The following is a 16,240-nucleotide window of genomic DNA, read 5'->3' as shown; positions in this document are numbered from 1 at the left end:
GCTAAGCAAATAATTTTGGTAGAGAAGATAATATACATGTGTTTGAAAAATTTACTGAATTCCAATGATGTGTGCCAGGCACTGGGCTAGATTCTAGAGATTTAGTGGTTAAACAGGACAATTAAACAGTACGATAAAGCAAGAAGAATGTTGTGTTAGGGGAAATACAAGATGTAAAAAAGAATGTACCTATTCTGGGAGCCTAGTAAGGCTTCTAGGAAAAGGGGTGTTCAAGACCTGAAGGATGAGTAAGGATGAGCCAGATGAAGTGGGATAGAAGGACAGAATGCTCTCAAAGACAGGGAAATTCAAGAAATTGAAGTTCAGTGTGGTTGGCATGTGTAAGGTTCAGGGGGAGGTTGGAAGTTAGGGAACAGATCATGGAGAATCTTGTAAGCCATAAAAAAGGAATTTCAACTTTTATTATAATAAGTTGTTGGGAAGCCATTAAAGAGATTTTTAGTCCTGGAGTGATGTGTTCAAATTTGCTTTTAGTTATGATTGCACTGGCTGCTCTAAGGAGAATGAATTGAAGGAGGTTGAGACTAGAGTTAGGGAGACAAGCCAGAGGCTTTTTCAGTAGTTTAGATAAGAGATGATAGTGGCTATTGGCTTTTGAAATGAGGACAAAGAGGATAGAGTTGAGAGATCTTGAGAAGATAAGTGATATCTATGATTTAGAAATGGATTTAGGTGAAGGTAGTGAGAGAGTAGTTAAGAATAGTGCCCAGGATTCTCTCTTCGGTAATTGAATGAATGGTGGGACTGTTTATTGAGATAGGAACACTGGAGAAAATAATTTTTGAGGAGAGGATTATAAGTTTGGATATTCTTTTTTATTACTATTATTTTTTAAATTTTTTGGCCATGCCATGTGGCACACGGGATCTTATTCATTCCTGACCAGGGATCGAACCCACACCCCCTGCAATGGAAGCAAGGAGTCTTAACCACTGGACCACCAGGGAAGTCCCAAGTTTGGATATTCTTGAGTTAGCAGTATCTATGGACATCAAGTATAACTGACTATTAAACAGGTAGTTGGATATACAGGTCTGAGGCCTGGGAGAAAAGCCTGGATTGTGAAAGGTACTTAGGAATCATCATTATATAAATCCAGTGGATTTTAAACTTGCAAGTGCTATGCTGCACCCCCATCCCCCATCCCCCACCCCCCAAATTGAGAATAAGGTGAAGGCTTAGGACCATTGAAGTCTCTATCCACAAAGCCAGGACCATAGTCCTGGAAGGAAAACAAGAAGAGTCTCGGTGTCAAGGAAGCTGAGAGGACAAAAGTATTTTGAAGAAAAGAGTGTGGTCAGGTGTTGCAGGAAGGTATCAGCAAGGTAGAAACTTTAGAGGCCAGCATTTAATTTAGCCGTTTTGTTGGTTAGCAGGGTGGAAGTCAAATTTCAGCTGGACAAATGATGAGAGGTAAGGAAATGGAGACAACTTACTTAAAGCAATTTGTTTATGAAAAAAATAAATTAAAAAATAAATTTGTTAGGGCTTCCCTGGTGGCGCAGTGGTTGAGAATCCGCCTGCCAATGCAGGGGACATGGGTTCGAGCCCTGGTCCGGGAAGATCCCACATGCTGCGGAGCAACTAAGCCCGTGTGCCACAACTACTGAGCCTGTACTCTGGAGCCCGCAAGCCACAACTACTGAGCTCGAGTGCTGCAACTACTGAAGCCCACATGCCTAGAGCCCGTGCTCCACAATAAGAGAAGCCACCACAATGAGAAGCCCGCGCACCACAACGAAGAGTAGCCCCCGCTCGCCACAATTAGAGAAAGCCCGTGCACAGCAACGAAGACCCAACACAGCCCAATAAATAAATAAATAAATAAATTTATTTTTAAAAATATAAAAAAAAAATAAATTTGTTTATGAAGAGGAGGACCAAGGGTGGTAGATCCAGGAAAAGAGGTAGCAAGGGAGAATTTGTTGTTGCTCTTGTGTTTGTTTTTTTAAGATGGAATAGGTATGCCTTTGTTTTAAAATACTGCAGGAAAGGAGCCACTGGAGGAGAAGAGTGAAGGTACATAGAGAGGGAACAGAAGAGAGAACAAGATGGGTGTACCTGTGCATAACATCCACGTGTGTGCACATGTGCCCTCACTCTTACTTGTAAGCAGGCACTTTCTTAGGCTCACACATAGTGACTGCTGATAATCCACCACTAATGCATTTCCATATAGTAGCATGGAAATTATCACCTGTAACTCAGCTGAGGTTACAGAGCCTTGCTATCCTAGGGAAGAAAATCATAGACGTGTCGTATTTCAATACTGGGCAGACTGAATCCTCAAAATGGCCTTGGAGGGAGGCATATCTGTATGCATTGATGTGTTCAGAGGAAAAAAACAGCACTATGTAGAAAGGACTATCATTTTTGTTAAAGAAAGAGAAAGAAAAACAGGTGGTGATTGGAGACGTATGTGTTTGCTATATGGTTATATGCATAGACTATCTGTGAAAGAATACCCAAGAAACTTGGTAACAAGTTGTGTCTGTGGAGAGGGACTGAGGGTTGGAGTTGAAGGCATGCTTACCACATGAAGGAGTACAGAATAAAAATATGATTTTTTTTTTTTACCACGTACATATTTTATTTTTTTAAAAATAAGAAGAATATCCAGAAGTAGTAGCACTGTCCATCCACACTGTAAAGATGAAGTAGTAAGGGGCAAGGAAAGCTTAAGCCACTCAGCCAAATTGTTAAAGCAAGTCAGCGGGAGATGGTTTGAGGACCTAGTTATCCTGACTTTGAGTCTGCCTTTCTCTGGGAGCATGGGAGGTGATGATTTTCACCACCCAATAATAGGTTTGTAACTTTACTTCAAAATAAAGTTATATAAAAAGATTAAAAAATAATAGGTTTGGTGTTATGTTGTATATTTCTCTTTTTTCCTCTGTTAAATTATCAACAGAAGGGTGGGAAGAAAACGATTGGCAATGATTTACCTTCTCCTCAGGGAAGAAAATTCATTGGGAGCCTTTAAAGGATTCTGTCTCTTTTTATTCCCCCTTCAGAAGAGGAATGTTTATCATTGCAACAAATGCCGGCTGCAGTTTCTCTTTGCCAAGGACAAAATTGAACACAAGCTTCAGCACCATAAAACCTTCCGTAAACCCAAGCAGCTGGAAGGTTTGAAACCAGGCACCAAGGTAAAGGGTTTGTTGACATTCCCTTTACAGATCCAAGAAGGGGAGGAATAGAGATTTTCCATATTCTGAGGTTTAACGTGGGTAGTGTCTAATTATCCCTTCCCTTGACTCACAGGTGACAATCCGGGCTTCCCGAGGGCAGCCACGCACTGTTCCTGTACCCTCCAGTGATGTCCCTCCCAGCACCTTGCAGGAGGCAGCACCACTGGCCTCCTCAGCGGACCCTCTGCCCGTCTTCCTTTATCCCCCTGTCCAGCGCAACGTCCAGAAGAGAGCTGTTAGGAAAATGTCAGTGCCTTCTTCTGGAGGCTGGGGGCCGGGTGGGCACAGTTATTCCTGATAGCTAGTGTAATCTGGTAGCCTTTTAGGTAGTATCTGTGTCTAAATCCCCTACAATTTAGGAACCCCTGAGGCAGTAATAAGAATTTTCCTTGTTTCTTGACAGGAGTGTCATGGGCCGGCAGACATGTCTGGAGTGCAGCTTTGAGATCCCAGATTTCCCTAATCATTTCCCTACTTATGTTCACTGCTCTCTATGTCGCTATAGTACCTGCTGTTCTCGAGCTTATGCCAACCACATGATCAAGTAAGTCACGATTAAACCAATGTTCCTGTCTGGGATTTCAGGTTCTCCAGAACTCAGTGCATTCCCTCCCCTGCTTCTGGGGTTTCCTCCTTCAACTTTTAGAGCTGTTTGTCCACCTGTCCTAGCAGGTTAAGAGGCCAGACCCGGCTTCATTTGGCTTTGATGGTCTGTGCTCTGATTCTGTAGGACGTTGCTACCCAAAATGTGGTCCAAGGACCAGCAGCACTAGTTGGGAGCTTCTTAGAAATGTAGCGTCTGACCCTGGTCACCACCACCCCACCCCCAACCAGAATGTGCCTTTTAATAGATTTCCCCCCACCCCATGATTCGTTTGCATGTTAATAGGAAATATTAATGTGATAGGAAAACAGGCTTGGGTTGAGGTTAGGATTGAGTGAAGAGGCATTGCTCTTGTTGGGGCATTGTCAATCGCTGGTGATCTCTAGTTTAGCAAGCAGAACCACGTAACTCATACCACTTTTTGTTTGTCTTTCTCAGCAATCATGTTCCACGGAAGAGCCCCAAGTATTTGGCTTTGTTTAAAAATTCTGTGAGGTAACAAAAAACTTATTGATGGTCTGTTAATTTTTCAAGTTTTTATATTAAATCCCTTTTATTATTTTGGGGGGTGGATATATGAATTAATTTGAGAGAGAGGAGAAAGGAGGGACACTCTTTATTAAGCCTCAAAGCTTAACTCTCTCTAGTGTCACTACTACATTTGTCTCATGTACTCTTGACTCTCTTTCTTAGTGGAATCAAGCTGGCCTGCACTTCATGTACCTTTGTTACTTCTGTGGGAGATGCCATGGCTAAGCATTTGGTATTCAACCCCTCTCACAGATCCAGTAGCATCCTGCCACGGGGTAAGTAGGAGAGTTGGGGGTTAGGGAAAAAAGCTAAGGATACAGGTCATACCATGAGTCTGGTGCATCTCTGCCTGGCCTAACCCATTCACTGTTGAGATACACTTCACCAAATTGGAAGCATTCTAACCTGAAGTTTATATAAGACTGGGAAGGCAGTAGGTTTGCTTTTTTGTTGAAATCTAAAGCACTGTCTTTGGAGGGTTTGTTTCTTCACTGAGCTAACATTTTTTTATTGTCTTATTTCCCATAGGACTCACTTGGATATCTCACTCAAGGTAACAGAAACTCGCTTGATGGTTTAATTTCTATTTTATAGTATGTTTGGTCTTTATTATTACTACTACTACTATTATTATTTCATTCTTCTAGTTTAACTGAGCTTTTTCCTCCTCTCGTTGCTAACCCTTTAGGCATGGCCAGACTCGTGACCGAGTGCACGACCGGAACTTGAAGAATTTGTACCCTCCTCCTTCCTTCCCCTCTATTAAAGCTGCCACTGTGAAATCTGCGGGCGCCACCCCAGCTGAGCCTGAAGAGCTACCAGCTCCCATGGCCCAGGCACTCCCGTCACCAGCCTCAACTGCAACCCCACCACCAACCCCCACTCATCCCCAGCCTTTAGCCCTTCCACCCTTGGCTACGGAGGGGGCCGAATGTCTGAATGTCGATGACCAGGATGAAGGGAGCCCAGTCACCCAGGAGCCTGAGCCAGCATCAGGGGGTGGTAGTAGCAGTGTGATTGGCAAGAAGGAGCAGCTTTCTGTGAAGAAGCTCCGAGTGGTACTGTTTGCCCTGTGCTGCAACACGGAACAGGCAGCTGAACACTTCCGAAACCCCCAACGACGCATCCGGCGTTGGCTTCGGCGCTTCCAGGCCTCACAGGGGGAGAATCTGGAGGGCAAATATCTGAGCTTAGAGGCAGAAGAGAAACTGGCTGAGTGGGTGCTGACCCAACGAGAGCAACAGCTACCTGTAAATGAGGAGACCTTGTTCCAGAAGGCCACCAAAATAGGACGTTCTTTGGAGGGGGGGTTTAAGATCTCTTATGAGTGGGCTGTGCGTTTCATGCTACGGCACCACCTGACTCCGCACGCTCGGCGAGCTGTGGCCCACACTCTACCTAAGGATGTGGCAGAGAATGCAGGACTCTTCATTGAATTTGTACAACGGCAGATTCACAACCAGGACTTACCCTTGTCTATGATTGTGGCTATTGATGAGGTCTCCTTGTTCCTGGATACGGAGGTACTGAGCAGTGATGACCGAAAGGAGAATGCCCTGCAGACAGTGGGCACAGGGGAGCCTTGGTGTGATGTGGTGCTGGCCATTCTGGCAGATGGCACTGTCCTCCCTACCCTGGTTTTCTACCGAGGACAGATGGATCAGCCTGCTAATGTGCCAGACTCTATCTTGCTAGAGGCGAAGGAGAGTGGCTACAGCGACGACGAGATCATGGAGCTGTGGTCAGCCCGAGTGTGGCAGAAGCACACCGCTTGCCAGCGCAGCAGAGGCATGCTTGTGATGGACTGTCATCGCACTCACCTGTCAGAAGAGGTGCTGGCCATGCTTAGTGCCTCTAGCACTTTGCCTGCAGTTGTCCCAGCAGGCTGTAGCTCCAAAATCCAGCCATTAGATGTGTGCATCAAACGAACTGTCAAGAACTTCCTGCACAAAAAGTGGAAGGAGCAGGCTCGGGAAATGGCAGATAGTGCATGTGATTCTGATGTCCTGCTTCAACTGGTTCTGGTCTGGCTGGCTGAGGTGCTTGGTGTCATTGGGGACTGTCCAGAGCTAGTTCAGCGGTCCTTCCTTGTGGCCAGCGTTCTGCCTGGCCCTGATGGCAACATTAACTCACCTACAAGAAATGCTGACATGCAGGAGGAGCTAATTGCCTCCCTAGAGGAGCAACTGAAGCTGAGTGGGGAACAGTCTGAGGAGGCCTCAGCTTCCACTCCCCGACCCAGGTCATCTCCTGAAGAGACAGTTGAGCCTGAAAGCCTTCACCAGCTCTTTGAGGGTGAAAGCGAGACCGAGTCCTTCTATGGCTTTGAAGAAGCTGACCTAGATCTGATGGAGATTTAAGTGTTGGGGTCATGAGGGGGTGTGGAGTGGGGGTGGGAAAGCGTTAGGGAGGGTAGAGGTAAAGGGGGTATACCAGGTGGGGGTATTTGGGTTATATTTTTTAATTTTATGCCACCACTCCCCCCTGATGTTGACTTATACATCCTTGTGGATTTGTGGATTATTAGGAAAACCGATAGTGATCACGTCTGAGCCGATGAGCTGGCCCTGGCCCCGGCCCCGTTGGTCATTCACTTCTGCTAAAAACAGGTTTTTGTGACTTTTTTTTAAATTTAAAGCACTGTGCTTGGTATTTTTCTGACAAAATCAAGAAAAAGGAAAAAAAAATCTTTCGTGGGCGAATGTTAAATCTTTTGTTTCCCCTTTTACCTCAACTGTATCATAGTACATCTGGGTTTTGTTTGATTTACTGTGTGGCCAGTGTCTTTTGGCATGATGCTATCCAACCATTGTCAATGTGAGAACATTTCTGAAGATGGGAAAGACAAAAATTGTAGCTCACAAACTGGTTTATTATATATATATATGGATAAAAACGTTTTTTCATTGTGGTCTTAACACTTTTATATAAAAATGAAAATGGAAAAAAAATCCCACTGAACTCTCTCTTCCTTCTCCTTTCTTTCCTTCCCTCTCCAGAGATGTTGGTTTCTACAGCAACTCTAAATATAAAATTGTGGCTTTAAAAATGCATGACACCACCTTTAATCGTCCAGAATGATGAGTAGATTTTTTTCCTCACCACCCTCCCTCCAACAAAAACACAACAAAACCAATATTCTTTGCACCTGTGATCCTTGGCCCCCTTCCCCATTCTCACACCGTCACTCTGGACAAAGGATCATACATGGGTCATTAGCAAGCAAGAGGTACTGAGGTGATCACACAGAACCTTAGGGTGGAAGCCATTCCCAGTGTACGGGTCTTCATCCTGCAATCCATGGGGGCAGTCCCTGCTTTGTTCAACTTCCTCCTGTTAAGTGGACAGCATACCTGTTCAAGGGATCACATGTCCGCCAGCCAGCAGCTAATTGTGCAAGAAGTTGTATTGAACTTTAAAAAGACCACTTGTTGAAATTCTGCTTACCCTGTGGCTTTCCCCTATTTCTCTTAATGCTTAGAGAAGAATCTGACATGAAGAAGAAACACGTAGGGGTGTGCACAAAGAAAAAGACATGAATCTTTATTTTTCACTGCCAGCTTCAAGGAAAGAAAATTTTTTCTACAATTTGCATGAGGGAATTTTTTTTTTAATTGTATGTACTCAATGGCTATAAACTGAAACGTACTGTAACACACAGAGAAAAGGAGCAAAAATCCAGGTCCACCTTTCCCACAACTATACTATACTTCTGTACATCCTGAGGCTTTCTGCAATGTATCCCTCCTGTGAGCCAAGGAGGCAACCTGCACAGGCTTGTAAATGGTTCATCTTTAAAATGTACATAAGTGGAACATTTTAAAAAATGAGGGGAAATGGATTTATAAACAATGTGGTTTTTTTCTAGGTGACCCTATTTGAGCAGGCTTTCACAGACTGGGAGATTCTCAAGATGTGATGGGCCTGGTGGTACAGGTGTGACATTTGTTACCACCTGTTTCTCCTCATCCGTTTTTTTTGTGTTTTTTAACTCCCAGCACACTATAATATAGTGAACTGGAGTATTCCCTTCCATAAACAGCTTGGCCAGCTTTGTGAACCCATGGCATCTGAAAACTGAACTGAGGATCCACCTGGGCTTCTCTTCCCCAGCTTTTTGCCTGATGCCATTTTGACAGAATATGGACTTTTGAGTCAAAACTTTGCCTTTCAGAAAGTTCAAGAACTATGGTCAACTCTATCTGCAGTGACTTAATCCTTCTCTTTGGTAGTCTCCGCAGCAGCCCGAGATTTAGTAGAGCTGGGTTCCTGGCCTCTGCACACTGTATGACTTTCTCAATTGGTAATTTTTTTAAGGCCATAATACCAACAGTGGATCAGCTGGGTTTTGGCCAGGAAGTTACCTTTGTGGATTCTGCCTGCATGGCTTTGTAGTATAGGAAGTTTTTTTTGTTTTGTTTTTTATAATTCAGTTTAATCAATAAACAAGTATTTATTGACTACTTTGTGTTGAGACTGAATGTGTGGAAGATGCAAATTGAAAGCTGATAGTTTTCTTTTGCTTGAATTTTCTAGTTGTAATCATGGGTAATACAAGTGGAGGGGTTTTGATTTCTCTCTCAGCTCTCACCTCACTGAATTTCTATACAGGCATACCTTGGAGATACTGTAGGTTGGGGTCCAGACCACTGCAGTGAAGCAACTATCACAGCAAAGCGAGTCACAGTGTTTTTGGTTTTCCAGTGCATGTAAGTTTATACTATAGTATATTAAATGTGCAATAACACTATGTCTAAAAAATTATATACCTTAATTTAAAAATAGTTTATTGCCAAAAATGCTGACCACCCCGAGCCTTCAGCAAGTTGTCATCTTTTTTGCAGTAGTAACGTCAAAGATCACTGCTGATCACCATATCAGATAAAATAATGAAAAAGTTTGAAATATTGCAAGAATCACCAAATGTGACATAGACACAAAGTAAGCAAACGCTACTGGAAATATGGCACCAAGACTTTCTCAGTGCAGGGTTGCCACAGACCTTCAGTTTGTGAAACAACACTGCAGTATCTGCAAAGCATAAAAAACAAGATATGCCTGTAATGGTTTTGGGGTTTACTGCCTATACTAGTTTCTCAAAAAGAGGTTTAGAGAGGATATGCATCAGAATCACCCAGGGTGTTTTTTTAAATTTGGGTTTAACGCCATCCTGGTGATGGAACTGGCTAATAACCCGAATTGATTTGACTCACCACTACACCTAGGACTTAGTGAACACAATACTTGTAAGAGGTCTTCTGACAGTGCTAGAAATTAGTAGTAGACTTAGCTTAAATGTCGAAATTACTTAGTATTCCCCATGAAGGGTGAGGAGGTTGGACGGGTGTGGGATCAAGGCTGTTAGTTCCAGTTTGGGAGTAACCTTATACAGCTCTACTAGATGTTACATTTCCATCTTTGAAATGATGTTTTAACTAAAATCACATATAGAGCCAACATTAACCAGAAAGTCTGTATTTTAGACTAGTGCATGGGTAAATAAAAACGTTGAAGAAAAATGTTAAACACAAAAGCTAATTATGTTACTACACAAAGATTAAGTCTGACTTCTATACAAAGCAGCCTTCCATACAGACCCAAATGAAGACAGTAATGGGTCTTCGGTATTATCATGAAGACCATTCTGTATATATGCTACCAGAACCAAGAACCAAAGGGTTCTCTGACCAGGGAGGGAGATGGCACACAGCAGTACTTAGCAGTTTCACTCTTGGGGTGACCTAGTCAAACAGTACAACCACTCAGCAAGTGTTTCAAAGGATTTATTTTACAAAAGAATAGTACCTTTGAACCAGCCAAGTTCAAAGTTAGAAGAAGGGTACAACTTCAGTTCTGGATAATGCCTCTGTATTTCATTCAAAGCCACTAAAAAGGAAGAGATCATAATAAAATTGTGAAGCCATAGAGTGAGGAATCAATTCGTAAAAGCAGCTCTATCCTCAGCCCAAACCCTTGCCACCCAGAGAATTTTTTGGTTGAGACCTCCAGAAAAACCAAGCTTACTGCAACCAAGGGATCTCCCAATTATCTTTTCTACTGTAATTTTAATTTCAATCACCTGATCATGTGGGCAATATCCCAGCTGGTCTCTGCAGACAGGGGTCCCTCTATTTCAACACCTTTTTCAGTTACAGTGGCGATTTGAAACTGAAAGAAAGCAGAGCTCTTCAATGAAAATGCCAACCCTTATGTGAAAGAAGTCCCTGGTCAAAGGTCAAGTTGAGGGTCTTTCCCAAATGTGAAAACAGGAGACACAGAAATGGGGCACTCTGTTCTTCAAAGTTTAGAGACTCGGGGATTGCAAAGCCTGCCAATTAGATCTGCATCACTTATTATTCACTCTTCTCACCCGGTTATAAGAACGGGCATCTCGATAGTACAGCACTCGCATGCAGCGTTCCACTAGCTCTTGGGCCTCAGTCTGGCTCAGCACTGGCTTCTTCTCCAGAACTTCTCGCAGCAGAGGCTAGGGATATCGGGGGAAAAAACATGGGAGATATCACGAGCTGAATACCAGGCGATAGGCGATATGTCGCAAATCCACGGTGTGAAAAGAATCATAAATGGGTGAAAAGGCGACATTCCACCTATTGCCTCAGCAAAATGAACTCTGCTTACTTGTGCTAAGACCCACTTGAAGGGGAAATTCTAGGGTGTCCTCTCTTTGCACATGTATACTGACTCCCTCCAGGACATACCCCACCTTGTCATTATGGCCTCTGGACCAAAAAGAAAACCATCCGCCCAGCAGTACAGATCCTAGCCTGTTCCTCATGTCAGAATTTCAAGGGTAGAACAAGCAGACAACCACTAACCCCCACCGCCTTCTGTCTTCTCCTATCCCTCGTCCCTCAACTGGCTACTTACCTGAGCCAAGTATGCACCGTAACCAGTGGCCACCGAAGGGGCTTCATAGGCTACACCAAGCATGTCCACGTAACCCAGGAAGCTAACAGGACACAATAGGTCATCTTAGGTTTCTGTATCTTAGCTGAAGGATGGGACCATGGGGTCTGAGGTAGAAGTGGGAGTCACTCAGGGGGAAGAGACAGACACTACACAGGCACTAGAGATTGGGTAGGTCAAGGAAATGAGTTATTTGTATTCAAGTCAACCTCTCTCCATCAGCATAGCCTCCAATGACCATGGTGTTCCACAGGGGGTTCATCTTGGAGCGCCGGCTGTACGTAGCCCTGGTCAGCCATGAATGAATAGCTTTAGGGCTATAGCTGTGTCCATCTCCCAACAGCTCCTCATCGATCCTTAAAAAGAATTGGTTGTGAAAAAAGGGAAAGAACAGAAGTCGGGGTTTCCATCCACCCCCAAAAGATGTTACCACAATCTTCCCCATTTAAACCCACTAAAATAAACTACTTATTTGCAAACATTCTCACATCTTCCACGCCAAGCCTCCCTGTCCTCTGCTGCAGTTTCAAGTTTCTCCACCCAAGAATTTCTTGAGGGGATAAAAAACAGTGGATTCTCCTCCCCATTTGGAAACTACTCCTATTCTCGAGATGACTTACACCATTTGGCCGAGAACTTGCTTCAAATATTGGAAATCAGCGTAGTCTCCGGAAGCACCCAGCATGGTGCTGTTGTTGACTCGCATAATGCGAGAGATGTTGCGGAAACGAGCCAAGGAACCGTAGGAGCCCAGCATGTCTGCTGCAATCACCACTCCGCCCTCAAACTTGACGCCCAGGACCGAGGTCCCGGTCACCATGGGGTTCCTGGAGAGAGAGGGTGGTCTGGCGAGGGGCGACGCAGGGGGAGAGCCTGAGCCCGCTTCCCACGTTGTGGGTTCCGCCTCTGACTTTCCACGGCTCCTTTCATTCTCCGGGACCCTCCTCCCCGAGCTCCCCCGCTGTTAGTGCGCCCCGGGGTGCCTCCCTCGCCTTCCCCGGCTCCCAGAACCTGCCGGCCGCAACAGGCCCCACGGTCCCTCCCCATGCGCAGGCTAAGGCGCCGAGAGCTTACTGGGTGCGCGTAATCGGACCCCCATAGAGCGCGGACGCCGGGTCCACAGAGGAACCGGGAGTGGGCGGGATGCGGTAAAACTGCCCAGGGGCCGGAATGCCGGCCCAAAGTCCGCACCGCGACTCCAAAAGCGCTTCCATCTTAGTCACGGTAGCACGAGAAACGAAAGCATTGTGGCCGACGGAAGCGGAAGTGATCCTTCAGTGCCACACCTTTCTTCTTCCTGCAAGCCACTTCCAGCTGCCATGTTGATAAGGTCAGAGCCGACCGTACCAGTGTCCTGGGAGGCGACCAAAACCCAGAGGTGTGGAGTTGCCAGACGTCGTATCACATCGCGGTAGAGTCTGGACTAGAACAGTATTCTGACGCACAAATTCAAGGAAGGGGTGGGTGGTGTGGGAGATGGGTATGGGTCGGGGGTGGATGGGGGGGCGGGGCACTTCAAGACGCTGACGCTGAGCGAGGAAGCAGAAATTCTCCTTTCCTTTTTGGATCCTTATCAAAAACAAAAACAAAAAACCCACACGAAGCTAACAGTGAACCCAGGATCATGTGGCATGTTCGACCCATTTTATAGATAAGAAACCGAGACTTGTGTAGTGATTTACCCGATCACACAGCAAGTAGTATAAGATCTGAGTCTTCAAACTCAGAATTAAAAAAGGAATCATACAGTTGCGCGTACCTTGGGGTGTATGATATCTCAGATGGATCACTCACTCTGTAGGACCTTGGACAAATCTCTGAAAGTTTCCTAATTGTCAAAGGCTCTTGCCTACCTCTTAAACATCAGAAAAATTCCATTGACTGTGGGAGTGTAACTAAATTACAGGCGTTCCCTTCTCAATGTGGTTCTGTAGCAAGGGCTGGAAGCAGTGTCTAGAATCAAACAGTGAACCTAAAACCACTACTTTGCCACAACTCCCTTCACAACTAGTTTTAAAATTTTTCACTCAGCAGGAAACCAAATCAGTTTTGTTTTTTAAAATTCCCTGAGTTAATCTGAACCAAAGCAATGCATAAAATTTTAGCCTAATTGAAATAAAATATTTTATTAGGTCATGAAACCTTGGAATGGGAAGGGTCAAGATCTTGTGTTAGAGGCACCCAAATGATGCTCTTTGTATCACCTTTGGGACTTGAAAACTAGGTAGTAGATTTTTTCTTCAAAGTAGTAGCCACCTTCTCGCAAACCCCATATTCCAGGTGACTCTTGGACCTCTCTGAGGCTTACCTGGACAAATAGCAGGTGTCTTTTGTAATGACAAAAGGCTTACTGGGATTCCTCTAAAACTGCTTGAATACTTCACTTTCATAGCTACCAGAGTCCTCTTCATATGAACTTTAAAGCAATTAGCCATCAATTAATTGGCTATATCCTTGTTTAGAAGTGGCCTGAGGTGGCTTGCTGGCTTCTGGTCTCACTCCTTTTAAGGTCCCTAGATTAAGGCTCTGGTAGGGCCAGTACCAGTCCCAGAGATCAGGCAGGTGGTTAAATTCCACAGAGTCTAAAAGAAGAAAAGTGAAAGGATCTAGAATCATTCAGCCTGAGAGTAGGATGACAGGGAAAGCAAACCACTAACATTTGATGATGCACTATTCAGAGGAAGGTGACCAGCATGTCTTTTGTGCTAAGATGAAAACAACAAGACGTAAGTTAAACTGAAACAAGGGAAACTTATAAGAAGTTTCTTCTCTTTTTAAAGCAGGTCTGGTATTATCTGGAAAGTCATTTTTAAGTTTGCCCAGTTTTCTATGGTTGGCTATTACTTCGAGTTTAATTAGTATTTAGCTCTCACCAGTGTTCGAGCTTTTAAGTCAATAATCACCAGACTGGTTTTGTAACATGTCAGGGTATCCCTGGTTATGGGGAATGTCTTGAAATTCTAAGAAAAGAATAACACTAGACTACATTGGAATTAATAATCACCATCACCACCACCTCACAAACATTTTCACTGCTCCATATTTTAGGAGAAGTGGTATTTGAAACTTCAACTCCAAAAGAGTTAAGGATCATTTCTTGACCTGCTCAGGGCCTGGCTCCAGGGGGCTGTAACAGAAAGATGAGAAAGAAAATGTGTCTAGCTTGTCCATGGCTGCACTACCCTGTGGGTATGCCCTGAGGATTTTTGTAATTTTACATCCTCTATAATTCAGTTCTGCAATACCTCTCTTGCAGCATGTGTCACACTTGTCTAAAGACTGCCTTGCTAAAGCAAAAGTTCCACAAAAGCAGAAACAGATTGTCTTTCAACAGTGTCCTTTGATGCACAGAAGATTCCGATTTTGATGTGGTCCTGTTTATCTTTTTTTGTTGCCCATACTTTTGATATCATATCCATACTTTTGATGTCATATCCAAGAAATCATTACGAAATGCAATGTTAAGAAGCGTTTCCACTATGTTTTCCTCTAAGAGTTTTGTACTTTTAGTCCTTATGTTTAGATCTCTTATCCATTTTGAGTTAAATTTTGTCTGTGGTGTAAGGTAAGGGTCTAACTTCATTCTTATACATGTAGGCATCCAGTTTTCTCAACATCGTTTGTTGAAAAGACTGTCTTTTCCTCATTGAATGTTCTTGGCACCCTTGTTGAAATCATTGATCATATGTGAGGGTTTATTTCTGGGTTCTCTATTTTATTCCATTAGTCTATATGTTTGTCTTTATGACAGTACCACACTGTTTTGATTACTGTAGCTTTGTAGTAAGTTTTGAAATCAGACTGTACAAGACATTATTCTTCTTTTTCAAGATTGTTTTGGTAAAGATATCTTTAAAATTTATATTTTGTGGCATTTTTTTCCTTTTGGTATAGAATTCTAGGTTGACAGTTATTTTCTTTTGGAACTTTAAATATGTTATTTCATTTTTTTCTGGCTTCCATTGTTTTTGTTGAGAAGTCATCTGTTAGTTATACTGTTGTTTCTTTGAAGATAATGGGGCTTTTTTCTTCTGACTTCTTTTAAGATACCCAACAGTGTCTCTGATGTTCAACAATGTTACTAGGATATGCCTAGCCATGGTTTTATTTGTATCTATCCTGCTTGGGTTTGCTGAGCTTCTTGAATCTGTGGTTTGATATCTCTCATCAGTTTTGGAAATTTCTCAGCCATTATCTCTTTAAATATTGCTTTTTCCCAATATTCTCTCTTCTCTTTTTTAAGACTCCAGTTAAACATGTGCTAGATATTTGAGCATGTCTCCTATGCTTCTTACTTTCTTTTTGTTTTCCATTCTTTTTTATCTCTGTGTTTCAGTTTGGATGTTTTCTACTGACATATCTTCCAGTTCACTAATTCTGTGCCCAATCTGCTGTTAAACCCTTACATTTCAGATTTTGGCTTTTTGTTTGTTTGTTTGTTTTTCAGTTCTAGAATGTCCATTTGAGTTTTTTATAGATTCCAATTTTCTGTTTAAATTCATTTTCATTTATATGTCCATAATTTTTGCTATTTTCTTTAACATGTTAATCATTGTTATTTTTATATTCTTGTATGCTAATTCTAGTATCTGGATCATCTATGAGTCTTTTTATATTTTTTTTCTTTTCATTTTGGTCATATTTTTTTCTCTTTACAAGTCTTATGCTTTTTTATTGTTTGCCAGAAATTATGAATAACTACAGAAGGCTCCATATCATGTTCTCTTCCACCAGAGAGCGTTCTCACTTTTTCCTATTAGGCAGATAGGGTGAGGGACTGATTCACCTCAATCCAGTCAAGGATTAGGCTGTCTCAGGGTTGGGTTGCTGTTTCAGTCTGGTTCATCCATATTCTTCAGGCATGTTCCTCACAATCTTTTGACTGAAAGCTGGGCAGGTATTCATCTCTTTAGCTCTGAAGTACTGAAGAAGATTGAGCCAGCTCTGCAAGCTCCTGTTCCAGGGA

General features: G+C 43.2%; 2 protein-coding genes across 8 annotated transcripts in view; one reads left to right on the top strand and one right to left on the bottom strand.

Moving 5' to 3' along the window:
* Positions 1 to 6,724, top strand: part of POGZ (pogo transposable element derived with ZNF domain) — a 44,761-nt gene extending 38,037 nt beyond the window's left edge. For all 7 annotated transcript variants that reach the window (XM_059931204.1, XM_059931188.1, XM_059931182.1 and 4 more), the window contains 7 exons: positions 3,036 to 3,170; positions 3,286 to 3,458; positions 3,616 to 3,756; positions 4,255 to 4,311; positions 4,510 to 4,622; positions 4,876 to 4,900; positions 5,036 to 6,724. In XM_059931204.1, the coding sequence (XP_059787187.1) occupies positions 3,036 to 3,170; positions 3,286 to 3,458; positions 3,616 to 3,756; positions 4,255 to 4,311; positions 4,510 to 4,622; positions 4,876 to 4,900; positions 5,036 to 6,707 (2,316 nt within the window). In that variant the 3' untranslated portion in view covers positions 6,708 to 6,724. The remainder of the gene's footprint in view (positions 1 to 3,035; positions 3,171 to 3,285; positions 3,459 to 3,615; positions 3,757 to 4,254; positions 4,312 to 4,509; positions 4,623 to 4,875; positions 4,901 to 5,035) is intronic.
* Positions 6,725 to 10,114: 3,390 nt separating this feature from the next.
* Positions 10,115 to 12,525, bottom strand: PSMB4 (proteasome 20S subunit beta 4). Its single transcript, XM_059901615.1, has 7 exons — positions 12,349 to 12,525; positions 11,895 to 12,101; positions 11,484 to 11,630; positions 11,236 to 11,317; positions 10,718 to 10,834; positions 10,427 to 10,515; positions 10,115 to 10,233 (listed from the first exon to the last, which is right to left on the bottom strand). The coding sequence occupies exons 1-7, from the start codon at positions 12,486 to 12,488 to the stop codon at positions 10,221 to 10,223; spliced, it is 795 nt and encodes a 264-aa protein (XP_059757598.1). The 5' UTR covers positions 12,489 to 12,525; the 3' UTR covers positions 10,115 to 10,220.
* Positions 12,526 to 16,240: the final 3,715 nt, after the last annotated feature.

The sequence above is a fragment of the Balaenoptera ricei genome, chromosome 1, assembly GCF_028023285.1.
Source record: "Balaenoptera ricei isolate mBalRic1 chromosome 1, mBalRic1.hap2, whole genome shotgun sequence".
Taxonomy (NCBI): Eukaryota; Metazoa; Chordata; class Mammalia; order Artiodactyla; family Balaenopteridae; genus Balaenoptera; species Balaenoptera ricei.
The sequence above is the reverse complement of the archived record's forward strand: the minus strand, read 5'-3'. Positions and strand labels throughout refer to the sequence as shown.